The sequence below is a fragment of the Elephantulus edwardii genome, unplaced genomic scaffold (genome assembly GCF_000299155.1).
Source record: "Elephantulus edwardii isolate Elephantulus edwardi_28Jun2011 unplaced genomic scaffold, EleEdw1.0 scaffold00168, whole genome shotgun sequence".
Classification (NCBI taxonomy): domain Eukaryota; kingdom Metazoa; phylum Chordata; class Mammalia; order Macroscelidea; family Macroscelididae; genus Elephantulus; species Elephantulus edwardii.
The window spans coordinates 753957-771355 of record NW_006399918.1 but is presented as its reverse complement, the minus strand read 5'-3'; the positions used below and the strand labels follow the sequence as shown (position 1 = coordinate 771355).

The 17399-nt window shown below is 37.4% G+C and overlaps 1 protein-coding gene across 1 annotated transcript in view; it reads left to right on the top strand.

Moving 5' to 3' along the window:
- Positions 1-1174: 1174 nt before the first annotated feature.
- The window catches only part of FCRL5 (Fc receptor-like 5), a 56923-nt gene continuing 40698 nt past the window's right edge, over positions 1175-17399 (top strand). The window contains 5 exon segments of the mRNA XM_006895497.1: positions 1175-1244; positions 2689-2709; positions 10762-11001; positions 14881-15132; positions 15435-15716. Coding sequence (XP_006895559.1) covers positions 1175-1244; positions 2689-2709; positions 10762-11001; positions 14881-15132; positions 15435-15716 — 865 coding nt within the window.

Below are 17399 nucleotides of genomic sequence, written 5' to 3'. Positions count from 1 at the left end.
CAGTCTCCTTCCATGTGATTTAATGCCTCTTACCCACTGGAGGGTCAGCTGTAAATATGTTCCAACTCCACAGCACATAAACAGATGTTACTATTGTTATATGTCATTGAGTAGCTTGCAATTCACAGCAACCTTATTTATAACAGCTCTGAAACCTGCTGTATCTTGAGACAATTTATCTTTGACACATCTACCCCCATTGTCCCAGTCACTAAGTCAATCCATCTTATCCAGGGTCTTCCTCTCTTGTGATGTCCCCTTCACCCTTCCAAGAATGATCTTATCCAAGGAGAAGCCCCTTTTGGCAACATGCTCTAAGTTATGTGAGATGGGGTTTCAAAATCCTTCCCTCCAAAGAGTAACTTTGTTTCACCCTCTCCGGGATAGATATGTTTGTTCTCTTGGTGGTCCATGATATGTTCAATACTCTTCTTTAGCACCACAACTCAAAGGCATCAACTCTTCTTCTGTCATCTTTATTCATTGTCCGGCTCTCTGACACATAGCAAGTAATTGTGAAGAACATGGCCTAGATCAGGTGCACCTTAGTCTCTAGACTGATATCTTTGCAATTCAGCACAGTGGAGAGCTCCCTTGTAGCAGACTTTCCCAATTCAATTTGTCTTTTGACTTCTTAGCTGCCAGTTCCAAGAATGTTGATTGTGGACATGAGCAAGCTGAAATTGTTAACAATCTCAATCTCTTCTCCACCTATGATGGTTCTGTCAATTTGACCCAGTGGTGAGAATTTTTGTTTTCTTAATGTTAAGCTTTCTTTCATGTTGAAGATTGTGTACTTAATTTTCGGCAGCAGATGCTTCAGGTTCTCCTCAGTTTCAGTGAATAAGATTGTGTTGTCTGCATAGCACAAGTTGTTGATTAGACTTCTTCTAATTCTGATGCTACATTCTTCCTTATAAACATGAACCTCCTGAATGATCAGTTCTGCACATGGATTGAAAATGTATGGACAGAGTTGATTTTGTGATTACCCAAATTTGGGCAGCTGGGTGACAGAAAGACTTCAGGGAGAGTCAAAAAAAGAAGAATATAGTCATTCTTTGCCTGTTGAGAGAGCTAGTGAGAAAAAGAGGGAACAAAATTCTCATATGAAATACAGGGAGTTTTCAAGAATTCTGGCGCTACTGCTGGTTTCTGAGGATCTGACCCCAACATGGCCAGCAATAAAGTCTGTCTTAACGCTCAGTGGTTAGACTCAGAGAGGAAATATCATGAAGTGATTGGTGAGTTTGAGGATATAGAAAAGTAAAATCCTGCATATATTTTTCTGTGTAATGAATTTATTCTGACTCTTCTCATAGAGTTAGTAATAAAGATGGAGTTTGTAGTGCCATATCTATCCTACGCACTGGGTTGTTATGAATCAGAGTTGATTTTATGGCAATTCATGAACAACCTGTGTTATCTGGATGGCTCAACCTTGTTTGTTGAAAGTGCATAGAATCTGAAACCTTGTTGAAGAAGATCAAATACTACATCCTTTAATAATGATTACATGTCAATAGAAAAAAAAAATAAAACCAAAACAAAAAACAAAGCTGTTTACCACTGGGCCAATAAGCAACATCATTGTACGTAGAGAAAGCATTGAAATGGTTAATTACTTCATCTTACTTGTAGGCAAAATTATCAGTCTTGGTACTAGCAGTCAGGAGATGAGGAGACACATTGCTTTGGACAAGTTCACTGCCAGAGACCTCTCCAAAGTACTAAAGAACAATGATGTCAGTTTGAAGGCTAATGTGTGTCTGATTCAGGCCACGGTCTTTTCTATTATTTGTTATGCACCTGAGAGCTAAACAATGAGTAAGGATGACAGAAGCAGAATTGATGCCTTTCAGTATACTGTTGGAAAATAGCACTAAAAATCCCCTGGATTGCCAAAAATATGAACAGATACGTCTTGGGGAAAGCGCAACCAGTGTGCACCTAGAAGCAAGGATGGTGAGGCTTTGGGTTACAGGTCTAGGGAAAGTAGTTAGGAGAGGTCAATTCTTGGAAAGATCTATCATACTTGGAAAGGCTGAGGATTGGCAAAAAAGAGGAAGACTCCCAACAAAGTGAATTGACATGATCGTTACAGCAATGGTCTCAAGTGTATCAGAGATTGTAAGGAAAGCACAGGATAGGACAGATTCTTATGAGTTATACTTGACTCTAAGGAATCTAACAAATTCTGACCTGGTTCCATTTATACCTGAACACCCTCTATACCACCTCTTGCCACATTTAAATAGTAACATTTGTCTGGTTGATCTTATGCTCCCATTCACCGCTTTCTCAACCATCATTTACTTTGGACACCTTCCATGACATACTTTACACTCTTCATCACACACACACTGGGCTGAGTGGCCCTTCTGCCTCAAGTACTCTATATACCCCCCATGATTGCCCCTAAACCTTATATTATAATTTTATTACTTTGCTTCACATTTCTCTCACCTGACACTTCTTAATGCAGATTCCATTGTTCACTTAGAAATTCAAGCAAAAATGTCTCAAAGGTTTTAAATATTTGTTCTGTTTTAGACATTAATCTATCTGTGAAAGAAATAATTGATAAATGGAAAATTAGTCATTGCCATTTAAAAGTCAAATATCCTTATTTTTATGCCATTTCAGGCTCTTTAATTATTCATGTTTTTATTTTTAACTTTTTTTCAGCTCCTGCCAGCGGAAAACTTGGTGAGTTTCCATTCAACTGTTTGACCTTCAATTTCTTTGGCTAAGACTGTCTCCTTAATAGAAAGGAAACATTTGCAGTGGTTTTTTATGAATCCTTAATATATCCTGTTTTTCCTACTGAGGCTCTTATGAATAGAAAAGTGCCACATGATCTATTGGTATCAATCAATGGCCAGGATGGCTTCATGATCACCCGCTGAGGGTGACTCTCTGGGTGAGGGAATACTTTCTGCACTTGCTCCTATGAGAATAGACTCTACATAAACAGGCAGGAAATTCTCAAAACCAGGGCAACTGAGTAAGACTCAAAACAGAATGCTTTTCAGTCAGCAAACTGAGAACGTCTTTCTGACGTCATTACACCCTGGAAATGCCAGGACAGAGATTGCATATTCCATAGCATCAGAAATAAAATTCTCCAGCAAAAGTGTGGAGAGCAGAAGAAGACCTGCCAAGGATCTGGAGATTTTTGTGTCTTCATGGTTTATTGTTTGGGGGGTTTTTTGTTCACTTTGTGGTTTGAGGTGTTTGGGGTTTTTTTTTTTTAACAATAATTCCCATACATTGACTCTTATAAAATTAATTACCATTAATCTATACCCAATATCATGCTAACTTTTCAGATTCTTATTAGATTTTTTGTAATTTCTTCACCCCCTCTCTGTACTCACTAAAGTCTGTGGCCTCGTGATGTCCCTCTGTGCCTTCCTTCAGCCCTCCCTCCCCTTCTTCTTCCCTCTCTAGATATCCATACATATCCTGCTAGTTATCCTTCTATTTTTACAATATTGTATTATTTAAATGGGTTTTTAAAAAAATTTGTTGTGGCTTGCATTGTGTCCTAGTATGTAAACAATTCTGGATAATGTATTACGTACATGTTAGAAGACAGTACATTAAGTTTCAGTTTTGTGCACTACCCTGAATACATTCACAATACTGAGTTGGCTAATTGCATAGTTTAGATTTTCTGCATCTTTCTTAAGTTTGAGTTGAATTATTCTTTGATGAGAGTGTTGTGCTAAAGTGTTCTATCACTATTGTGGTGCTATTTCTTCCTTAAAATCTGTTAATCTTTGTTTTATGTATTTTGTAGGTCTATAATTTGGTACATGATGATGACCAAGACATATCTTCTTGACTATTATCACTTAATCACTCTATAAGTGTCATTCCTTATATTTTATGATGATTTTGATCCTGAAGTCTATTTTATCAGAGATTAGTATTTCCATTCCTGGCTTTTGTGTGGATGCCATTTGCTTGGTATATTTTTTTCCAGCCTTTAATATTTAGTATACCTTCTTCCTTATTTCTTAGATTTATTTTCTTCCTTTTTAAAAAAAATTAGTATATTAACAAAATTTGAATACATTGTTTTTCACACCAGTTCCTTCCCATTTCCCTCAGTCTACAACAATCAAATTGTACGACTCATAATTAACACGCACACACACATACAAACACATACACCTCTCTGTTTCTTGTAGGCAACCTGTTAATGCAATTTGGTTTTTTACTCATTCTGCTACTCTTTTTCTCCTAAATGGTGCATCCAAGCAATTCATGTTAAGTGTGATCATTAACAGACCAGGTTTTATCACTGTCATTTTGTTGTATTTCTTTTCTTTTTCTGTTGTTTCTGGTTACTATGCTTCATCCATATTCTTCTGGAATCTTAGTGTGAAGGACTTCTCTTAGAATTTATTCCAGAGTTGTCTTGTTTTCACAAATTCTTTAAAGGTCTTTTATGCAAATGATTTAATTTCTCCTTCATGTTTGATGGGCAGCTTTGATAAGTACAGGACCCTGGCTGGCAATTCTTTTCTTTCAGCCTACTGTGTATGTCATTCTGTTATCTTCTTTCTCTCGTGGTTTCTGCTGGAAAACTAGAACTTAATGTAATTGATTCTCCTTTGTAGATGACTCTTGGTTTTTCTCAAGCTGCTTTTAGCATTCTATCTTTATCTTTTATTTTGGAGAATTTTATTGTGATATGTCCTAGTGTTTTTCTTTTGGGGTCTAGTCGTTTGGGAATTGCTGAGCTTCTTGGATGTGCATTTCCTTGTTCTTTATGAAATCTGGGATTTTCTTCTAATACGTGTTCTACAATTTTTCTCAATGTTTTTCCTGTCTGCCTCCTGTTCTGAAATTCCAACCATGTGTATGTTGTTCATTTGGATGTTCTCCCACATAATTCTAATGTTTTCTTAATCTTCCTTTTGTCTCCTCTCTGTTTTTTCTTCTACTATGCTCCCATTGAGGTTATTTCTTCCACTTTACTGACTCTTGGTTCCATCTCTTCTGATCTATTCTTTTTTCCTTCCAGCATATTGGTAACTTCTGCCACTTCTGTCTTGATACTCTAGATTTCTATGTGTGTCTATTATTTCCAGTATTGTGTTGGCTGTATTATCTCTGTCTTGTGGTGATTTTATAAGTTCTTGTACCTCTTTATAGTTTCAATTCTTCCTTCCTTTTTTTTGCTATTTCTTCCATAGTTGTTCATGTTTTTCCACATCAATATATTTCTTATGGCTCGTTGTCTCTTGAGTATTCACTCTACTTATGGTTTCCCACTTTTCTTACATCATTTGTACCTTCTTCTATATCTGTTAATACAATTCCATATGAATATGTTACGTCTGGCTCCCTAGCTCTGGGTAATTTGCTTGATTTGTGGCTGAAATTCTTTTTTCCATAATTTTTACCTTCTTAAACAGCTGTTCATATAATTTCATATGAACATATTTCTTCTGCCTCTTTGTCTCTGGGGTATTCGTTGGGTTTCAAATATGTTCTGCGTTTCTAGGAGAAAGTTTATTTTGTTTTTTCACAATGTTTGATGCTGCTTGCTGCTTTCTTGACATTATGTGAAGTTATTCTTGTAATGTGTTAGGCTGTTTCTGTTGTGTCTGAATACATTGATGATAGTTCTTTGACTTCATGAAGTTATTGATAAGATGGAGACTTAAAGTGTTCTGTCTATGGGATGGGCCATTTCCTCTACTACAAGTCCTTTCCAGGCCTTGGAGCTGCAAAGTTTGCCTTTCCTAAAGTCCTTTAGGTCCTTTAGTTTCTACAGAGCAGCCCTGTGGGAATCTCACCACATTGTAGCCTCCTGTTCTAAAGCCTACCATCCCTTGCTCCCGAGGTCAGTTTCCCCAACTGAAGCAGTTTTAAGAAAAGACAAATTTTATCACCTGTTTTATTAGTTTGTGTTATGAATAGAACTACTAACTAACAGTGGCTCAAACCTACCAGCTAGTTCATAGGAGAAATATGGGCCATTTCTTTCTGTAAAGATTGACAACCTTTGAAATCCAACGGATGATCACCATCATGAGTTAGAATCAACTTGAGAGCAGTGAGTTAACTTTGTTGTTTTTCTGGATCAAAGAGTATTTTGGACATTTGAGAAGTCATGGATAATAAGACCTCTCTGTAAATACTATCCTTGTCCAAAATCAACTGCTCAGGATTTTAGCCTTATTGAGGTAACTCTTAGATTCCAGAAAATGACTTGCCCGGTCTTCGCTCTTTCACATTAGCTCTAAAACTGGGCAAATGATGTGACTGTTGTGGATGTTTGATGTGTTGTCTCCCAAATTAATACACTGCTTTATTATTAAGTTGATATTTTTAAACTATTCACTGTGTTTTGCAGCCTATTCTCCCCACCATGACATGTGCTCATCCATTAATATTGGTGTACTCTGAAAAGGGAGAATCCTCTGGGAAAAAAGAAATGTTATTTTTCCATCTGGGTTCAAGGCTCCCACTTGGCCTTGAACTTCAGGGAAGTACGTAAACTTAATTCACACCAACTTGCACCAAAACAAACGAACAAATGAAACACACACACAAAAAAACCACCCCCCAAGAAACCAACCCACAGACAGCCTTATACTGTCAGTAAATAGTCAGATCATCAGAGCAGTGCTGAGTCTTGGGGTGCTGGTAGAGTTCAAAGTGGTGGGACTGATTGTTCTGGCTAAGGTGATTTTAGAAATATGTGTTGTGGAGACTGCATATTTGCACTAACCAAAACCTCGTGTTATTGGCACAATAAAGTGAACACAACTCAGAAGTGCTATGCCATCTACTCTGCCTTGGCTACCTCAGCTTTATTAGAGCAGGTTATGTCTAAAGGTCATTGTATTGAGGAACACAAAGTAGAGGTCTATAAGAAGACCAAGGAGGCTGTCTTGCTTCTTAAGAAACTTAAAGCCTAGAATTATTATATCAAAAAGGTCTAGGAATTTCCAGAGAACAATATATCCCTGTAGTCTATGACCCAGATACTGCTGTTCTTGAATCTTCCCGACTGTAACACATGGAGAAGGCTTGAGATTTCTTAAGGAAAAGGAGAACAGGCATAGATAGATAGACCGGGCATGGTTTCCAGAGAACAATACTCACCCTGCTTCAAAAAGGGGAACACCAATATATAGGTCCTTCATAGAACATTGCCGTCCTCTAAGACATTACACATTTATAACAGTTTAACATCTACCAATAAAAGATTAACATAATGGCAAGAAAGCAGCAGGCTGCCTCAAATATCAGGGGAAAAAAACAGCATAACCCTTTAGAGCATATTGTGGACCCAATGACTACTCCAGCCACAGAGAAGCAGAAGAAATATGTTGATGCTGAGTTATTTGAACAGCTACAAATAAGAATGCACAAATGTTGAAAGAATCAATGGAAGGCATTAAGAAAGCAAATACTCCAGAGATAGGGGGAAAAGAAGGAATATATTGATGAAGAGCAACTTGAACAACTATGGAAAAAAATGCAAAAAATAGAAGAAAGAATTTAAAGTATAGTTAAAGAGGCACTTAAAAAAATCATCTCAGGAAGAGAGTACAGGAAACACATTACTAAACAAAAGAAGAGCATGAAAATGCAATCTAGAACAGTAAGATTGAAATGGCTGACATGTCCAACATGCTGGAAGGGATAAAAAAAGTAGAACAAGAGAACAGAACAGAGAGTCAGTGAGCCAAAAGACAAAAGCCTCAAAAGAAACATACTAAAAGAAAAATGAGTCATGAGACATCAAGAAAATGAAGAAAACAACAGACGCATCTGGGTTTACATCAAAAGGAACAACACACACACACAAAAAAAGGAACAACACAGATATTAGAATTCCAATATGATTGTAATTCCAGAACATGAGAGGGACAGGGAAATCACTGAAAAAGTTGTGAACTAGATACTATAAGAAAACTTCCCCGGTATCATGAAGAATGGAGAAATCCATATAAAAGAAGCTCAATGAACGCCAAATAGACTAGACTCAAAAAAGACATCAGGACATATTCATGACAACATCATTCTCAAATTCTTAAAAGAAAAAAGTTAAGGATAGAATACTAAATAGCAGCATGAGAAAAACAGAGTAATCTAGAAAGGGTAAATAATTAGATTAAGTTCTAATGTCTCAGCAGAAATCATAAAATCAAGAAGACAATGGGCATTACACAAATAACAACTGTCCAGAATAAGAGGTCTGGGATGGAAAGGGGGAGATAATTATACAACAATGAATGAATTCTTTTTTTAAAGAGTGAACTGTGGAGGGGGAAGGGAGGGTAAAATGTTCAGTAATGAGTGAATGAAAATCTAACTTCTCTGTAAATGTCCATTAAAATCACGATTAACCACTACCCATTTACAAGTATGTAAACTGTAACTCAATTAAAAATATATCAGAAAAAAAATTGACGATTAACAATTTCTTCATGTGTTTATTGGCCATCTGAATGTCTTCTTTCATGAAGTGTCTGTTTATATCCTCTGCCCATTTTTCAATTGGGTTATTTAAGTTTATTTTATTGTGGTGCATGAGTATTTTATAAATTTGAGATATAAGTCTCTTATCTGACATGTCATTACCAAATATTTTTCCCCAATCTGTGGCTTCCCTTTTCACCCTGTTGGAGAAGTTTTTAGATGTGCATAGGGATTTGATTCTTAGGTCCCATTCATCTATTTTATCCTCTCCTGGTTGTAGATTTTTCAGGATACTTGGAAGACTGTTCATGTTGTAGATTAAGACTTCTAGGGTTCTTCTAAGCTTTTCTTTAATGAAATGTATAGGATTTTTGTTTTAGTCTAGCTCTAAGAGAGATGCAAATCAAAACAACTATGAGATATTATCTCACCCAGTAAGAATAGCAAAGTTTAACAGAACAGCAAATAACAAATGCTGGTGAGGTTGCGGAGAAACTGGAACCCTTATTCACTGTTGGTGGGAGTATAAAATGATGCAACCACTATGGAAGGCTGTATGGCACTTTCTCAAAAAGTTGTAAATAGAAATACCATTTAACCCAGCAATTCCTCTACTGGGAATATACCCTAAAGAAACCATAACTGCCACTCAGGCAGATACCTGCCACCCATATTTATTGTGGCTTTGTTCACAATAGCAAAGAGTTGGAAACAACCCAAGTGCCCATCAACAAATGAATGGCTAGAGAAGCTGTGGTATATTCACACAATGGAATACTACGCTGCATTGAAAAATAAGGAGCTCATGCAATATATTCAAAATGGGTGACCCTGGAGGACATTATGCTGAGTGAAATATCTCAGTCACATAAAAACAAATACTGCATAGTGCCACTGTTGTAGAACAGGACTGACAACAGGGTTGGGGTGAGACTGAGAAAGACTGGATAAATTATATATACCCCATGGAAACAGATGAAGGAGAGATTTGTTTAACAGCAATATTTGATTGAGTATTATGGTCATGACAAGGTCCAGAACAAAGGTTTCATAGCAGAGTGTACTCAGGGCATGGGGAGATTGTATGCCAATGAAAGAATTTTTCTTTTACTTTTCAAAGAGAAGAGTGAACTGAGGCGAAAAGGTGGGGAAGGAGAAAAATAAAACAATGAATGAATGGAAATCCCAAATCTTTGTAAGCGTTCATTAAAATTAAATTTAAAAAATCACTATTAAAACTGTATTTTTAAAAAAGAAGACAATAAGATGGCACATACAGAAAGTAGAAAAAAAATCAATTGCCAGCCATGATCCTGTACCCAACAAAGCTCTCCATCAAATATGAAGGAGAAATCATGTCACACACAGAAGAGAAGGAATTCAAGTAATTTGTGAAAAACAACACCAAAATTACAAGAAAATTTAAGGGAAGTCCTTCATATAGAGACACCAAAGAAAAGTGGATGTACCTTAGTAATCAGAAACAACAGAAAAAGAAATACAGTAAAATGGCAACAATAAAAGCTTGCCTAACCATGTAAATGGACTAAATGCACCAATTAAAAGAAAAAGAGTTGCAGAATGAATTAAAAAACAACAACAACAACAACAAAAACAAAACACCAACCCCAAGGTCCGTCAATATGCTACATATGAGACAGAGCTAAGAAACAAAGAGAAAGACTCAAAATCTAAGGCTGGAAAAAAACATAATAAGCAAAGAGCTATTTGCTTACTAAAGCAAATAGAGCTAAAGATTAGGTCCCTATGTGCATAAAAAACTTTTTCCAGTGGGGTGAAAAGAAAACAGACTGAGTGAAAAAATTTAGCAATGCTATTTCAGATAAAGGTCTCATAATGAATGTTTACAGAATACTACAGGGTCTCCACAAGAAAAAGATTAATAACACAGTTGCAAAATATGCAAAAGATATAGAAATTCTTTGGGTAGTTCTTACGGTTTTTATGTTTTAGTGGGTATTTTTTATGAATTTCTGAATATAATGAAGGAGGAGGAGTAGAGAGTAGCTTTCTCTAGAATTCAATTCCATAACAGACTAACAATTTTTCCCACTGACATTTCACAATTAGTGAATTCTGCTATCAGTGCTTTCTTGAGATCTTTTTGTCCATAACCATCTCCTGGGGTAGGTAAACCTGGCTGGTTGATATACAGCCTTGAGTAGTAACCCTTTCTGGGGGTTTCCTTAAAAATTCTACAAGCCAAGTTCCTCCAGTCTATCTCAGATGAGTTACCAAATTGAGTCTGCATCACCTCCAACCCACATGTTCTCTTTTTCTCTTCAGCTCCCCAGCCGGTGATTTCCCTCAATCCTCCCTGGACCGTACTCTTTCAAGGAGAGACAGTGCTTCTGACTTGTAATGGATTTGACTCAGAATCAACATCAAGAATAAGATGGTTGTACAATGACCACATTGAGGAAGAAAACACCATAAACCCCCTAACGGCTCGTTATTCTGGAGACTACAGTTGCCAAATCCAGGACTCACCTGTCAGTAAGCCTGTGCACTTGGATTTTTCAACAGGTGAGAAAAAGTTAAACAAGTAAAAGCTTTAGAAATCACTTTAGCCAGTCTTTTTTCTACCAGACACGATTTATCTTGGACAACCTGAGAACAGTTTTGTTCCATCTAACGGTTTGATAAAGAGAGAATAAAAACCTCTCCGTATACCAGGAAACAGGAAATACGTTTCCTGGCATTATAGGTAAGGAGTTGTGTTGCCAACACAAGGGTAAGTGATTCAGATCCAGCAGATGTTCTGTGGGAGAAAGATGGGTGACCCACTCCCATTGATTTATGTTGTTGTTGTTGTTGTTATGTGCCGTCGAGTCGCTTGTGACTCATAGCGACCCTATGTACAAGAGCAATAAACTCTGCTCTGTCCTGTGCCAATCGCACTGTCTCTGACACTCCCATCCCGATTACCACAGTCACGGAATCAATCCACCTCATAGGGGGCCTTCCCATTCTGTGCTGTCCCTCCACCTTTCCAAGCATGATGACCTTCTCCAAGGACCGGTCTCTCCTCACATGTCCAAAGTATATTAGATGGAGCCTCAGAATCCTTGCCTCCAAGGAGCCTCCCAGTTTAACCCTTTCCAGGATGAATCTGTTTGTTTTCATAGCAGTCCATGGTACCCTCAATACTCTTCTCCAGGACCACAGTTCAAAGGCATCAATTCTCCTTCTATCCTCCTTAGTCATTGTCCAACTCTCTGATGCATAACAAGTGATTGCAAAGACCATGGCCTATATCAAATGCACCTTAGTTTCCAGAGAGACACCATTGCTCTTCAGTACTTTGGAGAGGTCCCTAACAGCAGACTTTCACACGGCAATACGTCTTTTAATTTCCTGTCTGCTGGTGCCAAGAGTGTTGACTGTGGAGCCAAACAAATTAAAGCTGTGAACAATCTCAATCTCTTCACCATCCATCCTGATGTTGACAGTTGGTCCAGTGGTGAGAATATTTGTCTTCTTGACATTGAAAACTTGCTGGAAGATCAGCTGTGAGTCAGTTCTGAAACAAAAGCAATGAGTAGAGTGATTTTCTTAATTTTTAAAATTAAGAAATTATAAACTTCTAAAATTAAGAAATTCTAAATTATTTCAGCTAAAATAATAGGGGCAATTATGGGAGGTAAAAACATCAAAATAGTCATATCTAGAAAGGGTTGCTTGTCTTACACAACCGCTAACAGTTGTTAGTGAACTATTCAGACATTATAGTATCTATGAAATGAAGTCTCTAGACTCATGATCTAAAATTTCAATTGATCTAGAAATTGCCTGGAACAGAAACTGAGGATCTAATTTATATTTACTAAATGAGAAATATATTAAGAGGAGGTCCATGAATTTGTAGCTTTTTAACAAACTGATCATTCAATAGGAAATTTGAGAAGCAATTACTCTAAACCATTCTTAAGTATTTTAATAATTTTTTATCATTTTTATAAGCTTTTATAATTTTTAATTATTCTTTTCGTAATCTTAAGCCTCTCTCTCTACACACACACACATTGCTTTTAGGTGTCATCAAGTTGAAGTTGACGCAAAAGCACCTAACAACAGAAATGTGTCTATATACAGAGAAAGAAATTTTTCATTCTAAAACTACTAATTTATAGATTGAAGTATTATTTTCTTAAATATAATGTTTATTAATTTAATGGGTAAAAAAGCAGAATAGAAAGCAGAAGAATAGTGAAAGCCTAGACTCTAGAGTCATACTGCCTATGTTCAAATACCATCCTCAGCAGTTACTAATAATAATCTTGAGTTTTTATTGAAGTATTCTGAAACTCATGTTCTCAAAATGAAAATGAGGTGAAAATAGTACCTATTTATAGGAGTTTCTTTTGAAATTGATTCAATTAAGTAATTTATGTCACACATGTTAACCACTTAATAAATGCTGTTAGTTCGCATCAAGTCGACCATAATTCATACTTACCCTGTGAACAATAGATTGAACTGCACCCTCCTTACAAGTTCTGCAATGCTCAATATTATTTTATCCATATCTTTTTAAATCAGTTACATCAGTTTATAGAAGTTTAATCTTATTCCCATTTCAGGACTATTTTCCACCTGTTCTCATATTTTTCAGAAGTTATATGAGCAGTTTATTTAAAGAAGAAAGTTTGAATTAAAAGATGTGTCAGATCAACATTTTGGATCTGGTGGGTAGAGGAGAGGATTTAAGAAAGTTCTAGCCAAACAGATGAATACCAAGTAAAAATTGTATCCAGTGGACAATTGGTCAAACCATTAAAAAGAAAAAAATCCCCAAACTTTAAAATGTCATTGCTATTTAACTCGGCAAGTCACTTTTAAGAATTCATGTAAATATCAAGGAAAAAAAGACTCATGAAATAAATTATGGTTTCTACCATTCCATACCTTTTCAATCTGTATGCAGAACAGATCATCCGAGATGCTGGGCTGTACAAGGAGGAATGTGGCATCAGGATTGGTGGAAGAATCGTCAACAACCTGTGTTAAACAGATGACACAACCCTGCTCGCTGAAACTGAGGAGGACCTGAAGCGCTTGCTGCAGAAGGTCAAGGACTGCAGTCTTCAATATGGATTGAAGCTCAATATCAAGAAAACAGAGATTCTCACCACTAGGCCAATTGGCAGCATCAGTATGGATGGTGAAGAGTTTGAGATAGTTAAAAGTTTTAGTGTGCTTGGCTTCACAGTCAACACTCTTGGTAACAGCAGCCAGGAAATCAGGAGACAAATTGCATTGGGAAAGTCAGCCATGAGGGACCTCTCAAGAGTACTGAAGAGCAATGATGTCAGGCTGGAGACTAAGGTGCGCCTGATCCAGGCAATAGTCTTCGCAATTATGTGCTATGCATTGGAGAGTTGGATAGTGAATAGGGATGATAGAAAGAGAATTGATGCCTTTGAGTTGTAGTGCTGGAAATGAGTGTTGAATATACCATGGACTGCTAGGAGAACAAACGGGTTTGTCCTGGAGAAGGTGAAGCCAGAATGTTCCCTGGAGTCAAGGATTCTGAAGCTTCGTCTGACATACTTTGGGCATGTTACAAGGAGGGACTGGTCCTTGGAGAGGGACATCATGTTTGGGAGAGTGGAGGGATGGCGCAGGAGAGGAAGACCCTCAATAAGATGGATCGATTCTGTGAGTGGAGTCGTGGGAATGAATGTGTTTGAGACGGTGAAGTTGGCACAGGATAGAACGGCGTTTAGGGCTCTTGTACATAGGGTCACTATGAGTCACAAATGACTCGATGGCACATAACAACAACAACAACCATGCATTAGAGTGCTGAGAAGCCAAAGCTAAAGGAAGAAACCAAGAAATCAAAGACCTGAACAGAAAATTTCAAAAGGCAGCTGGGGACGACAAAGCAAGATCCTATAATGAAATGTGCAGAGAGCTGGAGTCAGAAAATCAAAAGGGCCGAACTCACTCAGAAACAACAACCACAACCATAGCATGGAAAATTAAAAACCAAGTTCAGGAATGAGGTTAATGATGTAGAAAAATGCTCAATACACAGTAAGGGAAAAACAAGTCATCAATACATGAAAACAGTCACAATTCCATTGAAAGTAAAAATTTAGACAGACTCTCACATACATAGAGGACAAGGTCATGGGATAAATAGGTAGAAAACTGTATACCAGAATCTGGTGAGATGACAGTTGATTTTTCTTTACATTGCTGTTTTCCAAATTTGTTTAAAAAACATAAATCTACTTTAAAATGGAGAGGGGGGAGATAAAAAAGAAAGGGTAGTTATTTCAAGAATAATTTTCACTCAGTCCCCACTGCTATAGCATTTATTTGGAATAATAATGAAAAGATATGAAGAAAAAAACAACAAAATAAACCAAATAATGTATCTTCTGTTTTCTCCAGCTTCACTAATCCTGAACGTTCCAGACTCTGTGTTTCAAGGACAATCTGTGGTTCTGAGATGCCGGGCAAAAGCGGGCTTAGTACTAGAGAAACTGGAAATTTATAAGGATAATAAGTTACTGAAAGTGCTTGAAAATGGCTCAGAATTCTCCATTCAAGGAGCAAGTAGAAAGGACAATGGTGACTATTTTTGTAGAGGATATAAGAAATATGAGATCTCCGTTTCAAATTATGTTAAAATCCAAGTTGAAGGTAAGAGTTTTATTTTCCCATGAAATGAACCAGTCATACAGGGTCTTTGGTTGAGTTATTTTGAGGGTAGAAATGAAATTGGAAGAAAAAGGTAGACAGCAAGGAACAGAGTGCAAACACCACTTTGGACTCAGACTGTTAAAAAAGCAGTGCTGGGGAAAAAAAAAAAAAAAGCAGTGCTGCTTCCCTCTTTACCGGCTCCCATGTGTTCTGTTTGCTGATATAGATGGTGCGTTGTGGTTTTTTCCCAGAATGGTTCTAAGTGCCACTTACCTAGGAGTTGTTATGATCTTTCTTTCTAGAATTGCTTCTACGTCCTGTGCTGAAAACCATGTTGTCCCAGTCTGCGGACTGGTCCTGGGTGATCCTGACCTGTGAGACACAACTCCCTTCACAGATGTCCGCCAGCCAGCTCCAATTCCGCTTCATCCGTGATCGAGAAGTCCTGGGATCAGGCTTGAGTCATTCCTTAAAATACTATATCCCTGCCAAAAGGTGTGACAGCAAGTATTATTACTGCACTGCAAAGACAGACACTTCCAACAAGTGGGAAGAGAGCCCAAAAGTCTCTCTATGTTCACAGGGTAAGTGCCAGTGGGTTCTGAGGTTTGACAGGACTAGAAGAAGGAAGAGTGGGGAGAGATGCCACTGGTTCCTGCCTGTGAATATGGAAACTGTGCTAGAGGAAAGATCTCAGTTCTTGAGGACATCTAAAAAGTAATTGTCGTTAGGTGATATCAAGCTTGTGATAGTGACCCTGTGAACAAAAGGTCTGAACCTTGCCCTGTCCTACACCATGCTCATGACCTCTGTCACACTCAAGCCTGTTGTGGTCACCGTGTCAATCCACCCTGTTGCAAGCTTTTCTGTGGTGTTCTGACCCTCAACCGTCCCAGGCATGATGTATCTCTCCAAGGCCTGGTTCCTCTTGAGATGAAGTTTCACCAACCTTGCTTTTAAGAAGTATTCTAGTTGTACTTCTTACAAGACAGATTTTTTTATTTTTAAATTTATTATTAATTTCAATGAAAATGTACAGAGACTTCGGATTTCCATTCATTCATTGTTGCACATTTCTCCCCTCCCAAACCTCCCCACTAGTACACCAACCTCTTGGAAAAGTAAAATTCTTTCATTGTTTTACAAACCCTCCCCCAGGTCCACTCCACTATGCAGCCTTCGCTCTGGACTCCTGTCATGACAAAAATACCTAATCACATATCCCTTTTAAAGAGTTTTCTCCCTCATCTGTTTCAATGCAGTATACATTACTAAACCCATCCTTCTCGGTCTCCCCCCAACTCCAATGTCAGTCCTGTTTTACAACAGTGGCACCATGCAGTATTTGTCCTTTTGTGGCTGAGATATTTCACTCAGCATAATATCCTCCTGGGTCACCCATTTTGAATAATATTGCATGAGTTCCTTGTTTTTGAATGCAGCATAGTATTCCATTGTGTGAATATACCACATCCATTTGTTGATGGGTCAAGACAGATTTGCTGGTTCTTTTGGCAGCCCGTGGGTTATTCAATACTCATCACCAATACCATAGTTTAAAGGCATCAATTCTACTTTGATCTTCTATATTCACTGTCAAACTTTCAGACACATAGGAAGAAATTAGAAAGATCATGGCTAGGATCAGATGCACCTTAGTCTTTAAGCTGACATCCTCACTCATTAGAACTTTAGAGAGGTCCTTAACAGCAGATTTCTCCAAAGCAACACATCTTTTGATTTGTTGACTTCTGTTATCATGAGTGTTGATTATATGGATCCAAGTAAAATTAAATCATTGACAATTTCAATTTTTTCTCAACTTATTATGATGTGGTTTATTGAAGTTTTTTTTTCATTCATATTAACCTGTAACCCATATTGAAGTCTGTAGTTTCTTATCTTTTGCAGTAAATACTTTAGGTCTTCATCACTCTCTGCATGCAAGATTGTGTCATCTGCATAATACAGGTCTTACTCCAATCCTGATTCCACATTCTTCTTCATATAGTTCCACTTTCTGGATGATTTACTCAGCATACAGATTGATTAGGTATGGAGAAATGTTACAACTATGATGCACACTTTTTTCTTATTTTAAGAAATTCAGTGTCCCCTTTCTTTTGTTAGTACAACTACTTCTTGGTCACAAATAAGGAATTTAGTGTGTAGAGACATATCCTTTCTCCATACCTATTCAATTTATATGCTGAATAAATCATTCAAGAGACTGGGCCCTATGAAGAAGAATCCAGATAAAACAACCT